Source organism: Scophthalmus maximus, chromosome 1 (assembly GCF_022379125.1).
Source record: "Scophthalmus maximus strain ysfricsl-2021 chromosome 1, ASM2237912v1, whole genome shotgun sequence".
NCBI classification, from domain to species: Eukaryota; Metazoa; Chordata; class Actinopteri; order Pleuronectiformes; family Scophthalmidae; genus Scophthalmus; species Scophthalmus maximus.
This window is the reverse complement of record NC_061515.1, coordinates 29,065,001-29,081,334: the sequence shown is the minus strand read 5'-3', so window position 1 is coordinate 29,081,334 and position 16,334 is coordinate 29,065,001. Positions and strand designations below refer to the sequence as shown.

The 16,334-nt window shown below is 44.0% G+C and overlaps 3 protein-coding genes across 4 annotated transcripts; 2 read left to right on the top strand and 1 right to left on the bottom strand.

Moving 5' to 3' along the window:
- Positions 1 to 251: 251 nt before the first annotated feature.
- On the bottom strand, positions 252 to 5,749 carry LOC118286970 (calsequestrin-2-like). Its single transcript, XM_035611673.2, has 11 exons — positions 5,323 to 5,749; positions 3,383 to 3,467; positions 3,169 to 3,269; positions 2,871 to 2,979; positions 2,226 to 2,299; positions 1,689 to 1,819; positions 1,569 to 1,614; positions 1,441 to 1,495; positions 1,247 to 1,347; positions 1,087 to 1,161; positions 252 to 1,004 (listed from the first exon to the last, which is right to left on the bottom strand). Exons 1-11 carry the CDS (start codon positions 5,563 to 5,565, stop codon positions 789 to 791), a joined length of 1,236 nt encoding a protein of 411 aa, XP_035467566.2. The 5' UTR covers positions 5,566 to 5,749; the 3' UTR covers positions 252 to 788.
- A 517-nt stretch (positions 5,750 to 6,266) lies between these two features.
- On the top strand, positions 6,267 to 11,035 carry poglut1 (protein O-glucosyltransferase 1). The gene is made up of 11 exons (XM_035611795.2): positions 6,267 to 6,415; positions 7,022 to 7,112; positions 7,195 to 7,338; positions 7,420 to 7,555; positions 7,798 to 7,919; positions 8,274 to 8,333; positions 8,425 to 8,524; positions 8,613 to 8,671; positions 8,753 to 8,920; positions 9,053 to 9,109; positions 9,187 to 11,035. The coding sequence occupies exons 1-11, from the start codon at positions 6,340 to 6,342 to the stop codon at positions 9,347 to 9,349; spliced, it is 1,176 nt and encodes a 391-aa protein (XP_035467688.1). The 5' UTR covers positions 6,267 to 6,339; the 3' UTR covers positions 9,350 to 11,035.
- Positions 9,214 to 15,808, top strand: timmdc1 (translocase of inner mitochondrial membrane domain containing 1). Of its 2 annotated transcripts, none has more exons than XM_035612014.2 (8): positions 9,214 to 9,345; positions 12,232 to 12,584; positions 12,826 to 12,991; positions 13,396 to 13,484; positions 13,781 to 13,848; positions 14,215 to 14,293; positions 15,206 to 15,316; positions 15,412 to 15,808. In XM_035612014.2, the coding sequence occupies exons 2-8, from the start codon at positions 12,256 to 12,258 to the stop codon at positions 15,560 to 15,562; spliced, it is 993 nt and encodes a 330-aa protein (XP_035467907.1). In that variant the 5' UTR covers positions 9,214 to 9,345; positions 12,232 to 12,255; the 3' UTR covers positions 15,563 to 15,808. The 2 variants fall into 2 exon arrangements, with proteins under 2 accessions (XP_035467907.1, XP_035467821.1); XM_035611928.2 differs by lacking the exon at positions 9,214 to 9,345 and adding an exon at positions 11,162 to 11,358.
- Positions 15,809 to 16,334: the final 526 nt, after the last annotated feature.

Genomic DNA, 16,334 nt, shown 5'->3' with positions numbered 1-16,334 from the left:
TTATGTGTAAATCCCACAAACATTGTGTTTACATCACCTCCTCCGGGGAATAATGATTCTCTGCATTATTTATTCATGTCCAGGGGTCCGAGTTTAGCAGGAGTTTGTCTGCGTCGAGCCCCGGTGGAAAGCCCCCCCCCCCCCCGCTGAATTATTCACTGGTGTGTTTGAATAATTCAAGGTGAAAATGCTAATTGACTCAGCGAGAAAATGTGCCAACCTGCTTTCTGAAACATCAACATGGACCAAAGTCGTAGATATGCTTTTATTAACACTGTTTTCAAAAAACGTACTTTTAATACTTTTAAAACTTGAGTTCACACCAAAACATTTTTTTTTACCTGTGCAAATATCCGTGAAGTCGGGAAGATCTAATTGGCTTTTGCGACAATTTAGCGTTTAGAGTTCAAATATTTAATCTCGAGTGTTTTGCAACATTTGCTAGGCAACTGTTTGCTAATACGTTGCTACTTAAAAGATGATGACATGTTGCTGTTGTGTTGCCGAAAGGGGCTCACTGCAGCTTTAACGTTCATGTGTAATTAACGCAGCAACTTTCATATCCTCATAATTTTGACAATATTATGACTCTACTGACTTTATAATAAACTGGGACACAAATGTTCCCATGATGCCTTTAATACCGTTTTGTTTTACAAGCCTAACTAATTGAACCACAGTCTACGTGAACTAGAATACTAGAATACTGTATTTCGGGAGACATTTAAATGTCACTTCTTTAAAATGAGAATGAAAGCGAGTTGGACCCATGTATGCACTGCTTCAGCTCAGTCATCACCATCCACTTCATCGTCATCATCGTCAAGGTCATGACCTTCGTCGTCGTCGTCCTCTGTGACGTCAGAGTTGTCCTGGTCGTCGGCGGACTCGTCGTCGTCCTCGGTGTTCACCCTCCCCGACAGGACGTCCTCGATCCAGTCCTCCAGCTCCTCGGCACTGGGCAGGTCCTCGTCGTTGGACATGTCCAGCCACACGCTGTCCGCCTGCGACACCAAGGACCCAGAAGGTCAAGAGTGAAGGTCATGACACTTTGTCACAGTGATGTTTTTTTTTACTCTTACTTACATCAGTGACGTTGACGATACCGATTTGAGGCCTGAACAGGTCCAACTTGAAGGTTGTCTCCCAGTAAGTGGTGAGCTGGAGGGACGAGAGGAAAACCAGATTAGAAATGTTATCTCAAAACCCTTTTCGAGAGAACTTTGATCTACTGATGAGGCAGGACCAGAGGAAAGTCGTCAGGGTCGATCCAGACGATGCTGAGCTCTGGGTTGTTGGTGTTGTCTCTGGCTACGTCCTTCAGGATCTCCAGGAACTCGTAGCCATCTGGTGACAAACGGAGCAGAGGAACCTGAGCTCATCACCTCCAGGTGCCAACGGAACCGGAGGGAGAAAAAGCTCTGAGCTACAGGTACAGACCTGGATCTTCTTCTTCGGCAAAAGCAACGATGTGTATTCCGTCCATATCGTCTTCCTAGAAAACAGGAGGGGACCTGATCTGAGTCTGAATCATCCTGCTGTTTCTAAATAACTAAACAACTACTCACCCAAGTTTCAAACATATTCTCTGCCCGGAGCTTCCTCAGTGTCGCCCTGTAACGAGAAACACAGCAAAATGCTTAACCCCTCTCGTCTACGGCACCTTTAAGCGATAGATTCAAACCAACCGTCTGTGCTGGTTGACAAACTCGACTATGTCCATCTCCGATAGAGGTCTGCCGGGCAGGATGGCCGGCTCCTCCATGAACGGCTCGTAGAAATTCACTTCGTTCATCTTGAGGGAGAGATGTTTGGCCACCTGCCACGTACAACATGTTGGGGTTTCATAGTGAGTAGTTTGAAAAAATTATAAACTGGAACATGTTAAAGAAATGGTTGTGGGAACTACACTTTTTCACTTTGCCGAGACCGAGACGAGAAGATTGATTCCTCTGTTCTGAATTCTAAAGATTAGCTCATCATATCTATACAGTAGCTTACCGTACCATCATTTTTACACTTTTGTTTTTGCATGAATTAAACAAATGAGATCCACATCTTGAATAAATAGTGAACTTTAGAGGTCTTATCATCTTCACATCAAAATATGAAAGTGGCATAAATTTTCTCATCTTAACTTTCCTAAGAAAGAAAAATTTGCTTATTTCCCAAAACCTTATTCCTATAAAGAGTGTGTTTTTTTTTTTTTGCACATTAAGACTCACAGTTTTATCGAATGTAGCAAAGAACTTGATGTAGGGTTGAAAACGCTCCGACGCCTCCTGAAAGGCTCTGTAGTCTGCGAGGGAGAGAGACACTGATGAGAAACTGAGAGACTGAAGCGTGGAGGTTCCATCATTCACATTCCGCTCACATTCCCACAGTGTGTGACCAGGAAAGGGCGAGCAGGTAAAACCCGCTCTCTTCATTCAATTTCCCGTCATGATTCAACTGTCTTCAGCTCGGTAACAGAGTCTCCCTTAATACACTTTTGTAAAGGCTCCTCTCCCGACAAGGTCACCGCCAAGGACCAGCCCATCTCCGGACAGAAATGGGCTCTATAATGAAACTTCACGCCGCCGTCATATTGGACCAGATAACATCGTCTTGGGCTGCATCTCACTTTATCTTTTTTGAGAGGAACTATAATTGCAGTTTGACCTAATAGGCAGGGATCTAGAAGCTATTTAAAGGTTCTCCTGGGGCTGGAATCAGGTTTCCCTTCAGCAGCCAGTTAGGCTTCTCGATGATGTCGCTCCATTAGCCTCATGATCCCATTAGTGTCTGGACGAAGCCCGTCACACGCTCCCTGTCTTTGTCAAGGCAAACACACATACGTTGATTTACACTGAGTTTAGTGACGAACTAACATGAGTCTTCTCCCTTGAAGAAGCCGATGAGGCGGATGTCCTCCTCCATTCTCTCAAAGGCTCGCACCTCCATGGGGTTATTGATCATCTCCACTGGGTCCTCCAACACCTAGGGGGCAGTACAACACAGGTTGTATCGAGAAACACAGTAAAGAAGCACTGTCAGAGGAAACAGAAATATGAAGCTACTGTACAACCAATCACGTTATCGTGTTGTGGCTCAAAAACATCTGAGCATGACGTCAGGGGAAAATGGCCACCGTGTGAATATGGGCGCAGAAATCAGTTCTGCACTCACGTCCAACAGGAACTCCACCAGCGTGTCGGCTGAGAGCTCCCCGTCAAACTCGATGACGCGGTCGTCCTTGAACACGTACAGGCTGCCCACCTCCTCCAGACCTGATTGGACAGACAGGAGGAATCAGCAATGACTTTAAGGAAGCGATCCTGTGTGTATGAGTACACACAACTGTGGCACAACATGCAGGCTGATGATGAGAAATGAGTCGTACCCAGTTTTCTGGCTACTTTGGCGTCCCTCTGGGAGTCCACCATCCCGAAGCCGATGTCCTTGTTCTCCAGGACCTGAGCTGTGAGCTGAGTGTTAACACACACACACACACACACACACACGTCAGTCAGCATCAGGACCATCATATACAAAATGAACATCATGAACCATAAACTCCTCAGGAAAATGTTTACTGACGTTATAAGTCAAGTGAGAAGTTGAGTCATGTTCTCACAGACTTCTATAGAAGCAACCAGTGATAGTCGCCCTCTGCAGGTCAGGATAGAGAATACAGGCTTCAGACACTTTATGGACCCGGTGACTACAATCATTTTTATATACACTCAATGTTTGTCCCTATACATGGCTTCATGTTGAGGCTTCTTTCGGCTCAAAGTTTGGGAATCACAGTTCTACGGAGAATTTATTTTTCAAAGATTGAATAGTTCAGTATTTTAAAATCTTGGCTCCAGCCCTGGGTATTACCATCTTATCCTTGAAAAACAATATTTTGAATCCCTAAAACCGTGACTGCAGTTCAGCCTGGGATCAAAACACCTTGGACCAACACACACACATGCTCTGCATTATGCATTTAGTCTGCCAGTCCTGTGGTGTGTGTGTGTGTGTGTGTGTGTGTGTGTGTGTGTGTGTGTGTGTGTGTGTGTGTGTGTGTGTGTGTGTGTGTGTGTGTGTGTGTGTGTGTGTGTGTGTGTGTGTGTGTGTGTGTGTGTGTGTGTGTGTGAGTGAGACAGAGCTGGACAGAGCTGACATCATAAGATGTGAAGGGCTGCAGGAGTATACATCTACTTATTTCTATACTTCACAGCCAGAGTTTTGGGAAAAAGCTATCATTAACAGAGTGACCTAGAAACAATCCCTGTGTGTGTGTGTGTGTGTGTGTGTGTGTGTGTGTGTGTGTGTGTGTGTGTGTGTGTGTGTGTGCGTGTGTGTGTGCTCAGAGCCCCCTGTGGAGTTCACTTGTTAGAGTGGAGCTGTGAGGCAGCTCTTCTTGCCTCTTGCCTCTCAGCTCTTGGTTGTTGAGGAAGGAAAACAGATTCAGGAAAAAACACTGAATTTGGTTTTAAACAGTTTGCTTTTCAAACAGCATATGTAACATGCCAGGAATAAAAACTGACACTAAAAAGCTTTCCAAGAGTTAATAAAACTGGTGCATGCTAACAAATACCAGGTGCCTTTCTTTTTTTTATTATATGTCTAGTAAATAAATAAGATGTGAAGGGCTGCAGGAGTATACATCTACTTATTTCTATACTTCACAGCCAGAGTTTTGGGAAAAAGCTATCATTAACAGAGTGACCTAGAAACAATCCCTGTGTGTGTGTGTGTGTGTGTGTGTGTGTGTGTGTGTGTGTGTGTGTGTGTGTGTGTGTGTGTGTGTGTGTGTGTGTGTGTGTGTGTGTTTGTGTGTGTGTGTGTGTGTGTGTGTGTGTGTGTGTGTGTGTGTGTGTGTGTGTGTGTGCGTGCGTGTGTGTGTGTGTATGTGTGTGTGTGTGTGTGTATAATGGGATTAAAATAACAGTGTGCAGGTAAAACATTGTGTGACAGCTATGAAACATCCCTTCACCACAAAGGACGAGGGAGGCTGTCAGCCTCACTGATCACTGACTGCAGAGTTTAGTCCAACCTGCAGAGTTATGTTATCAGTGAAATCAGATTTTTCATGTTACAATAGATATTATTCCTCTGAACGACTCGTGGAGCAACAACTGTTGGGTTTCCAGGTTAAATCCATTTGACTGGTTGAATGTAAAATGTCTTACTAACATTTGTAATTTCAGACTTCATGGAGTATTTTACTAATGCTAATCCTAAAGCCATTCTTATTAACTTCTTACAGTTGATCGGTGAAACATTAGTACATGATTTACATAGCACAGATTTTTTTCCCCATGTCTCCATGGAGACCCTCCGTCTCACCTCCAGCACCAGCTCAGTCATCTGGAAGCGTTTCTGCAGACCCTTGTTGGCCGGCACAGGTTCGTGGTAGAACAGACAGAGCAGGTCGAACCTCCTCAGAGCCTTCTTGTAGTTGCGCTCGTTGACGTCCAGCACTCTGTCCTTCCCGTCGAAGTTGGGGAACTCGAGTCCTTCCTCGGCATAGCAGAGGAGAATCAGGTGAAGGCCGAGGCCACATAGTAGAGAAAGACAGATCTGCTGCATTGCTGCTCAAGGTGTTGGGAAGTTGCCAGAGAAATCAAAGATCCTCTCAAGGCCAAGACTTGAAAAGAGTTGAAATCGTCCCTCAGATCTATATTAAAATACTCTATCTAATATTTTCTGACTCTCTCTCGCTCCACTTCTTCTCCACCTGTCTTCTGCCCCCACCTCCTCCTCCTCCCTCTCTGTCACACTTTCTGCTTCAAATCTCAGGGGAAACTCGTATTGTCAAGAACATTTAAAGGACAGTCGTTACACGAGGCTGACATTCATGTCCTGAAATCATGCCAGCTTTGGAATCAGCAGCGGTTTAATTCAGGAATTCCATGATCCACATCGAGGATGATAACACGGTGCTTTGGCTGTGCACTGAAAATTATATTTCATGCTATTAAAGTGAATTGACATCAGTTAATGTGAAAAGATTTTGGGAGGACTGTCCCTTTAAATGCCACTTTTAGCTCATCCCAGGGGCATTACGGTAGATTAATTTCCATGTGCGCATTACCGTCATAGATTTACTAATAATACCGTACATGCACACTGGAGCTGCACTCCCTATTTTTTTAATTTTCCGTTTTCATTGAAATATGTATATAAAATACACATATGGCATAATTCATTCAGAAAAAAATATTTAACTTTTTAATCAATTCCTTTTTCCGTGGTAAAGTGGAGGTGACGTATTTCCGGTCGAGCGGAGCGCCACAGATCGATCGACGCTCTCCTCAGATCGACGCTCTCCTCAGTCAGACTCAGCAAGAGGATCCAGAGACGATGATGGAGCGAGTTCGGCTGTGGAGGGTTTTCATCCTGTTGCGACTCTGTGGTTTGTGTTCCGTCGGGGCTGCAGGTAACGGACTTTAAAAATGAACTCCTTCAAGACGACAGCGACACTTTGCTGGACTCTGTCCGGCTGCTCCTGTGATAAAACTCAGCACTTCACCAGCTAACTCAGCAAGCTAACACAACGTAGCTGCTAGCTAACTTCTAGGTTCGCGTGAATCGCGGTTAAACGGTGGCACTTTCGCTCAATGTATATTAATGAATACAGTTACAATTTTTAAAGATGTTTTTATTCATACATTTTTCTGAGCGCTGCCGTTACCAGCACTGATGCTAACTATTTACTAGCACTAAAACTTAGAAAATAGAATTAGCGACGCAGAAAATAAGTGTGTATTTATGTTTGTATTTTACGTTAAAAATGTTTGTTTTTTTTAAATTCAAAATCCATATATTCGCCTTTCTTTAACCACTTATTTAGCTTGGCTTTTATGTAGTGTTTTATGATTTTATGCTGACCTTTGACCTTTCACTATCTTAGTACAATTTATTTTGTGTAGCTCTTCATACAAGTATTTATTGAAACAGCATCCTGTCAATCACTCTAAACCCCTTGATTCGTCTGAGAGGTGCGTTGTTATGAATAAAGTTTGATGTGTTGTCGTCATCACAGGTGAAGAGTGGAAGAAACTCAGACAGGACATATCCGAGGCTGTTGACGGACACACTCCCTGCAGCCCTGTCAACTGTAGCTGCCACCTGAGGTTGGTGTGATGCTACTTTATATCTAATAGTGCTGGAAAATAATCATTGTGAATAAATTCTTCCTCTCGGTTTCTGTTCCAGTGTTCTGCATCATGACCTGCGGCCCTTCAAAGCTGGAATCTCCGAGGACGTCATGGCTGCGACGGTCCAGAGAGGCGTGGGGACACACTACCAGATCATTGGTCACAAGTTGTACAGGGAACACAGCTGCATGTTTCCTGCAAGGTAACGTTAAATGATAAGTAAAATCATAAATATATATACTGTGAATCCAGAGCTGTGTGTTTACGACTGAGCTGTCTCCAGGTGCAGCGGCGTGGAGCACTTCATCCTTGAGCTGATCGATCGGCTTCCCGACCTGGAGATGGTGGTGAACGTCAGAGATTATCCTCAAGTCCCCAACTGGGTGCAACCGACTCTGCCTGTCTTCTCCTTCAGTAAGGTCAGAACCACGTGCGCCACTTTTTTTCCTGCCAGTGTACATTAATGTTCATGAAACTGTAATAACGTGTGTGTGTGTGTGTGTGTGTGTGTGTGTGTGTGTGTGTGTGTGTGTGTGTGTGTGTGTGTGTGTGTGTGTGTGTGTGTGTGTGTGTGTGTGTGTGTGTGTGTGTGTGTGTGTGTGTGTGTGTGTGTGTGTGTGTGTGTGTGTGTGTGTGTGTGTGTTTTTTTTAATCTGCGCAGACGTCGGACTACCAGGACATCATGTATCCGGCCTGGACCTTCTGGGAGGGTGGACCTGCTGTGTGGCCCATTTACCCCACGGGACTGGGGAGGTGGGATCTGATGAGGGAGGATCTTCAAAAGTAAGATGGATCACTTCTCAAGAAAAGAAATATGAAACTAATCTGCCAGACACATGATAAACACTATGACTGTCTGGTTCAACAGACTCCATTTCTAAGTTTTCTTGAGATGCTTTCAGACATGAATTGATGTGAGAACGCAAACGTTATTCCAAACATTTTCCAGAACTTTTCCGGTGCCCCCCCTCAGTAAAATATCCATAAATGGATTCTTACATCCAGCTGAAACAAAGTTCTCAACCAGCTTCACTGATTCTTTAAATCATTTTAGTTCATTTATATAGTGACTGTATTAAATATCATCTGGTTATAGACTCACAGATATGAAGATTTAGTCTTGATGTGTTACTGTAGGTCTGCAGCTCAGTGGCCGTGGAGGAAGAAGGAGTCCAGGGGATTCTTCAGAGGCTCACGGTCGGTCTGGTTGATTTACCTTCATCTCTCAGACTCTATAATCTCCACCGTCTGCATCTGCTGATTTGTCTCTTTTCCGTCTGGTTTACAGGACGAGTCCAGAGCGAGACCCGCTGATCATTCTGTCCAGAGAAGCTCCGGAGCTGGTGGATGCCGAGTACACGAAGAACCAGGCCTGGAAGTCTGAGAAGGTCAGAAACCGAAGCCACAACATATCGCTCACTCTTGTCCCTGTGTTGTTGTTTGATTGATCGCTGATCATGTTTGTCTTTCCATCAGGATACACTCGGGAGACCCCCGGCCACAGAAATCCCGCTGGTCGATCACTGCAAATACAAGTACAGTTTGACTTCTTGATGATTGATTTTTTTCTTTGCATCCATGATTTGGGAATTAACACGTTCTTACCTCTCTTCCAGGTATTTATTCAACTTCCGGGGCGTGGCCGCCAGCTTCCGCCTCAAACACCTCTTCCTCTGCGGCTCTCTGGTGTTTCACGTGGGCGACGAGTGGCAGGAATTCTTTTACCCTCAGCTCCAGCCCTGGGTCCACTACATCCCCGTCCAGCAGGATCTCTCCGACCTCCGGTACCATGACAATCCCTCGGATTTAGTCTCAACCTCTTCTAAGTCTCTTTATTGCGACTAACAATTATTGTCATTGTTTGTCATCTCTGTACGATAACTGTTGATATATTTTTCCATGTTGTGTCTCATCAGGGAACTTCTGCAGTTTGTGAAAGAGAACGACGTCATTGCGCAGGAGATCGCCACGAGGTAACGCATCATATCTAACGACACGGAAACTCACCGCTTGTGTCCGTGTCTGATTTTTTTCCGTTTCTTACCTACAGGGGAAAGGAATTTATCTTGGATCATCTGCGGATGCAAGATGTTTCCTGCTACTGGGAGAAACTCCTCTCCGACTTCAGCCGCCTTCTAACCTACAAACCCAGAAGGAAGAGCGGCTACAACCAGATCGTCCACAGAGGCAGCAGCAGCCGGACCGAGCTGTAAGACTCTGGTGATGGGAAACTTTCCACATAATGAATGTAACCGGGATTCATCGCGTTCCACTTCTGTCACAACCACACTACAGATTTTCACCAGACACTTTTCACATTTTGTCATCAGTATTTTCAAGTCTCATAACTATCGGAGGTGGAATTTACTTCAGGTGCCAAAACATGAGTTAATCGTTTCCTGGTGCAAACCTTCTTTTTTTTTTCTGTTATGCCAACGATCTAAAATCACCAGCAAAGAAAAATCATTCAGCATTCCACCGATTTTTACACGTCAAGGTGTGTTAACGACAGTCGTATGTTTTCTGTGGATCTGGAGAAAATGCTAGAAATGCAAGATCCCACGTTTTTATGTTTGTACCAATGATAATAATAATGATGATAATAATAGTTATTCTGCTACATTTTTAATGTAGCCCGTTATTTTGGGAGAATTCCTGAAAACTTTAACGTTTCATTATTGGATACAGGAATGATCAAAGTATGTCAGGGGGAGGGCTGAGTCATCAATGTATCATTGGTGTTGAATATTTTAGAATTTAGTTTCAAGGAGTTTGAATTTTTCCTTTATGGCGCATGAAGTTGATCTGATATCTGCTACATCGCCCTCTACTGGACAACTGGAAAAACTCCAGCAGACTGTTAACATCACAAACCACAGAAGAGAATTGGGACCAAGACATGAGGGAGAAAAATCAGAGGAGGAATTTTTATTCCTTTAGCATTTTGAGAACAAAGTCGACTCTTCTGGTTCTTCAGATCCAGTTTTCATCCCAAATTTATGATGTTTCTACATCAGAGTTTTCACCTCAGTCTTTTAAAACAACTAACACTGATCACTACATTGTTTATGAACTGGAAGAGAATTTTCTTGTTACTAAAACTGATTCTGAAGAACAATTTCACTAATTAATCTACACAAGGCATTTTGTGGAGTCAGTCACATGCACTAACTTTAATAGTTGGATATTTTTTTCAACTTTAATCTAGACATTTCGACTTTATTCTCAATATGCAGAATTTAAAAGAAAATTCTCTGATGTAGTTTGACTTTATTCTCAATATTCAAATTTGTAAAAAAAAAAAAAAGAATCTGATTTAGTTTGACTTTATTCTTGATATGCAAAAAACAGTATATAACAGGTCAGAGCACAAACACTGAAAATGGATGTACAAGTTTAATATGTTATAAATAGAATAAAATTAAATGGAAAAGCTCATAGATACAGAAATGACAAGAATAAGAAATATACAATTCAATAGAATAGATAATTTAGATTAATTGATAATTCTCTTTTTTTCTTATGCCTGGTCCTGATACTCTTCCATAATGTACAGTGTCATTTACAAACCTATGCAAACAATGTTTTCCAACGTAGGTTTCATAACTTGAAAGCGTCAGTCCACACAAAGTGCCGACAACCGTTAACCATGGTGACTTAAACTCTTCTTTCTTTTTATTTTTATTTTAGGAATGTGTGAATTAATAAATGTGCGTCTGTGTCGAGACGACCAGTGATCGACAGGAAGGTGTTGAATATGTTGTAGTATTCACGTTGTGCTGTAAAGTAGTCGCACTCTAATTTACATGTGGTTTGTTTGAATGTTGATTTGACCAGGAAGCTGTGATCATGTGACCTACAAATTGTTTTTCTTACGTTAATAAAATGTAACATTTTCACACGTGTATAGTTTTGCAAACATTTGTAATAGAAATAGAATAGTAATAGTAGAAATAATGTAAACATGCATTTACATGACGCAGCTTCATGTTCAGTCCTCCACCGCTGGGCGGCGCTGTGGTCTCGTGTGGTGTCGTGTAGCGTCACAGGTCAGGGGTCAGGGGTCAGGACGCCGCTGAGCGGTGGGAAAGTCACAAACAGGTTGAACAATAATGAGGAACGTGAACGTTTAACACCGCTTGGGATGAATGGACAGTAACCGGAGCTCCCGCGGCTCTTTGAACAAACTGCTTGACGCGGAGGAATTCTTTCCCAACATCCGGTAAACTACCGTCGCTCCGCTCACGTCGCACAAGCTAATATTATGCTAACAGCTAGCGCCAAGGCTCCCATTATCGGACAGACACACGTTTGTCCAGCAGGTGTGTTGGTATGTTCTCACACGCACGAAGCTGCAAACCTCACCTGTACGATTCTCGTCAATATATAATGTTTATTTTATGATATGTGATTGTTTGTTTGCGTGTCCCGGTGAGGTAGCGAGAAGTTAGCCTAGCTTACAGCACAAGCTAACCTGTCACAGCTGATGAGCTGAGCAGGACGACCTCTAACAAACACCTGCACGTGGCGTATTTCTTCATATGTCATGCACTGTCTCTGTTAGTAATCTGCCTTTTGAATCGAAACAGGTACTTTATGACATTATTACTTATTATTTTTGTCTATTGTTTACTGTATCTGACCTTATGAAATAAATACAATAATAAACCCCACATAAAAACAATTCAAGACCAGAAAGAAGACATTTGTGGAATTCCCCCCCAAAATTAATGTATGCACCTTAGAATAGTAGAAAACAATGATTTACTTAAAATTATTGGCAGCAAACGTTGTTGACTGACGTCTGTAACAGTCAATCATCAAAACCAATTATGCTCTGAAATTCAATAATTGCTCTAAGATGCTTTATTTATTTGGTGTTTATTTACGTCCTGCTCAGAGGATCTGAGGCTGAAGTCTCTCCTCAGAGAATCTGCCTGTGTGTTGTGATAAGACCATTAAACAGCTGCTGAGCTTGACGCCGCCTCTTATTCGCCTCTGGGCCATTTGTTTTTGGAGCTCTGTCGAGGCGGCGGCGTCGAGTGCAACATCTCCGACTCACCGCCCGCCATGTGTTTCTGCCTCTCTGCTGCAGTGTGACTGTGCCAGCTGCAGCGTGATGCATCCAGAGCGGCCCAGAGCGGGCATCACCCCGCGGAGATGGCGGCCGAGTTCACCCCCTCTGGGCACGCTGAGCACCGGCCCACTGCAGGGCCTCATCCAGAGCGCCAGGCCTCTTTCCTTCTGCTTCCTGCTCCCCAGGGTCCATGCAGCTGATCTGGCTGCTGCCCAGCCTGCACAGATGCTCTCCTCCTCCTCCTCCTCCTCCTCCTCAGTCGCTCCCGCTCTTCCACCCAGCTCATCTCCAAACACTTTGCCGAGCAACATGTGCAAGCCAGAATTCCCAGACACTGGATGGGATCGCATCAAGGACCTCTTCGACCGAGAGTCAGTGTTTCTCTCTTATTGTTCCCTTTTTATCACCTTGTTCGATCCTAAACACTCTCAGTCCGTCTTTCTGCACCCACAATCGCTGAATCGACATGTTTGATTATTTGATTATAAATTTTAAACCTGTCCTTTTCTTTTTTCTTCTCTATGTTTAAAAATAAAATCAGTCGCGGTGCCAATTTTGGTCTTTATTTGTGGCTGAAGTCAGCATCATGTTTTCTCTCGTGTTTCTCCGCAGTGTGACTCAGAAGTATCCAGAGGAACTGACCAACGTGATAAAGAGCGGAGCGGTCGCTGCGCTCGCCGGCCTAATCTACGGCGGCCTGCCAGCCGCACGCGACGCCAGGCAGAGGTACATCCAAGCCAGCCAGGCGGAAATGTACACGAGTCGCGTGGAAGCGGTGGTGAGTGAAATCTGGCGAGAGGGTCTATGAAATATTATGAGACTAAGATATGAGGTTGTAGTTTATGGTAAAGTTGTGCGACTACAGAAACTTTCATATTCAAACGCCAGCATGGTGTACGAAGAAATTAGAAACACTTGATTTTGATAGTGCCAAATTTTTAAACGAATGTATACCAAACACATATATGCCGGTAATATGTCAATCAAGTGTTGGTGGTAAAGAAAATCCAAACTCCTGGAACAATGAATCAAACGCAGCCTTGAAAGTAAAGTTGTGAAGAGTAACAGAACAACTCATTGGCGTCACGTAGCTGTTTTTTTATGTCCTATGATGTCACAGCTTCGTGACAATAAACAGCCTTGTGTTTTTTTGTATGTGTTTGTGTTTTCTGTTGGACTCAGCGCTCGGCACATAACGCTGCGATCCGCGGGTTTGTGAGATACGGGTGGAGGTGGAGCTGGAGAGTGGCTGCATTCGTCACCTTGTTCAAGTGAGTTGGTGTGAATGTTGTTGGTTCCAATGTTTTCAAAGGAAAAAATTTCAAGATTATAACTTAATTTATTTCTTAACTTGTCGAACTAATAAGTTGAATTCAGCTTTTTATTTAAAATTTAAACCTACTTAACTCAAATTTAGAATTCAGAAATTCATGAAAAGTAAGTTCATCTGATAACGTTGTTACAGTTTAGTTTGTTCAGCTGAGCAGAAGATAATTCATGTTTATAATTTTATAATATTCATGTAAAATGCATAAATGTGTTTGTCTCTGTCTTTCACCCTCTGTAGCTCTGTGAGCACGGGACTTTCTGTTCACAGGGACAAGTACACCGTCAGTCACTACGCAGCAGCTGGAGGTGAGTCACATTACAACTATGAAAATAAGGTTATAATATTACGAGAACTAAGTCAAATAACAGAGAATAACATCATAATATTACTAGAATATACTGTAATTTACAAGAATTACAAGAATGTCATCATTTTAGAGATAAATTTCATATTATTACAAGGGAAAGAAAAGTCGTAATACTACTAGAAAAAGTCGTAAAAAATAACAAATTTATTCTTGTAATATTACAACCTTTTCTGGAAATCTGAGATTAGTTTTTTTCTTCAATAAATTCACATTGATGTGTGTGTGTGTGTGTGTGTGTGTGTGTGTGTGTGTGTGTGTGTGTGTGTGCGTGTGCGTGCCTGTGCGTGTGCGTGTGTGAGAGCAGCTGTCACCGGAGGCCTGTTCAGACTGAACCTGGGCCTCAGAGGGCTGGTGGCAGGAACGATCATCGGAGCAGTTCTGGGGTAAAGTTGACGTCTTTGGGTCCAGAGCTCGTAAACCTCTCACAGTGTCTCCACCTCCATCGGACGACCGACTTCTGTCTTTCTAACACGAGTGTGTTTGCTCATGCGTGTTCCACACTTGTGCCTGTGCTGGAGAGCAGCGAGGGCTCTGGCAGCCAGCTGCAGCCCTCCCAGCTACCCTCTGTGGCCCAGCTGATCCCCCTCCACCCCTGTCCCCGCTGCCAGTGGGACTCGTGTGCTCGACACAGAGCCACGTTCTGGGTACGAGAGCGAGGAGCCGGGCCAAGGCAGCAACTGGTCCATCCCACTTCTCACTCACTCCTCCGGCCAAGTCCAGCCGAGCGCGTTGAGCCAAGAGGAGCAGATTCGAATGTGATCGTTTAATGGAGACTGAGTGTGAGACTGAATCGTCTCTGTGATCATCAGCTACGCGTTGGCTCTGCACTAGCATCGCCTCTTCCTCCTCCTCCTCCTCCTCGTCTCACTGTCTGCCTCAGTGACCGGCCACCTGGAGCGTTTGATGTGTGCAAACAGCCCCGACTCTGCCAGGTGCACACGGGGTTGAGATGAAAGCAGGCGGCTAATCGGAAAGCACATCACGCTCCAGATCTCCCCTCACAATCGTCCCCTGGTCCGGCACGTGGTGGTGGTGGAGCGACTGGAAGGTGGAGCGGGAGTGACCGGGTGGAAGAGGAGGAGGGCGGGACATTATTTTAATAATGAGTGATGGAGGTGACCAGTAACTGGTTAACTTTGTTTTGTAAAGATCGACAGTAGCTGATGTTTTCATCCATCAGTTACAACATACTGAGTCAATGGGCCTCAGTCAATCAATCAAACTTTATTTATTTAGAATATTTTAAACAAAAACAAATAAGCTTATAATATTCATCATGTACTTGTTGTGTGCAGGATTCCTACTGGTGCTGCGATCATCAGCATGCAGTCTCTGACTGGAGAGACGGTCCGGGAGCGGAGGAGGAGGGAGCGCCGGGAGCTGTACGAGCTCCGACTTGCAGAATGGTAACGTTTGTTTTTACAGGATAATGCACACAAAAGAAAGAATTTGGAAGTTGGTTTTTGTTTCTAAACATGTTTCTCTCCTCTCACATCACCAGGGCGGCCCGACTGCAGTTGACAGAAGATCTGATTGGTGATCTGAATGTCAGCTGTCAGGAGGAGGAATCCAACAAGGACATGAAGAGGATCCATGAACTGCTCTCTTCACCCCGAAATGAGGAAGTGGCTCTGGACTCGAGCAGCCAATAACAGCAGCTGCTTAAGTTCCTGTTTTCTTCCGAACATTTGAGGAGGGACTTTAACTGTGACGATCGACAGGTCATGTCTTCGCTTGGCGTCTGTCACACACACCGTCACCTCGCGGAGAGTAAACAGCTTCACGTTACGATTTAAAGACTCTGAGGAGCTGAGCGACACAACCATTTTCCTCTAGTGCAACCTAAATTCAAAATTGTCACTGTAAATGATATAACCTAATAAAATAAATGTTTGTGAGCTGCCATCTTGGTTTTTAAAAACCCAAAAGTGACCATATTTGGTGGAGCCATTGGACGGTGCCAGCTGTCAATCAAACTGTATCCACTTGGAAGACTTGAAACTAGAGATTGAACCATAAACTCCTCAGGAAAATGTTTACTGACGTTATGAATCAAGAGAGTAGTCATTTTCTCAAAGTCGCCCCCTGCTGGTCAGTACAGAGAACACAGGCTCCAGACACTAAAGACACTGTTATATGGTTAGTTACTGTAAAAAAAAATCAAACTAACAAAAGGCAAACCTTGTCTGGGTAGAAAATGGCGTCGTTATTTCTTTTGACTTTGCCTCTCGGGCTTTTAAGCAACTAGGTCAAACGCAGCCTCGGCCCCTGGTGTGAACAAGATGTGACACAGCAGCAGCTGCGGCCGCCGACGTGCAGACGGACAATAGGCCAATAGGAGCTCAAGGAGGAAACACAGCAGCGCTCGGCTCTTTCACTGATGACATCAGGTAAACAAATTGTTTACTCCCCCTGACGTGTGTT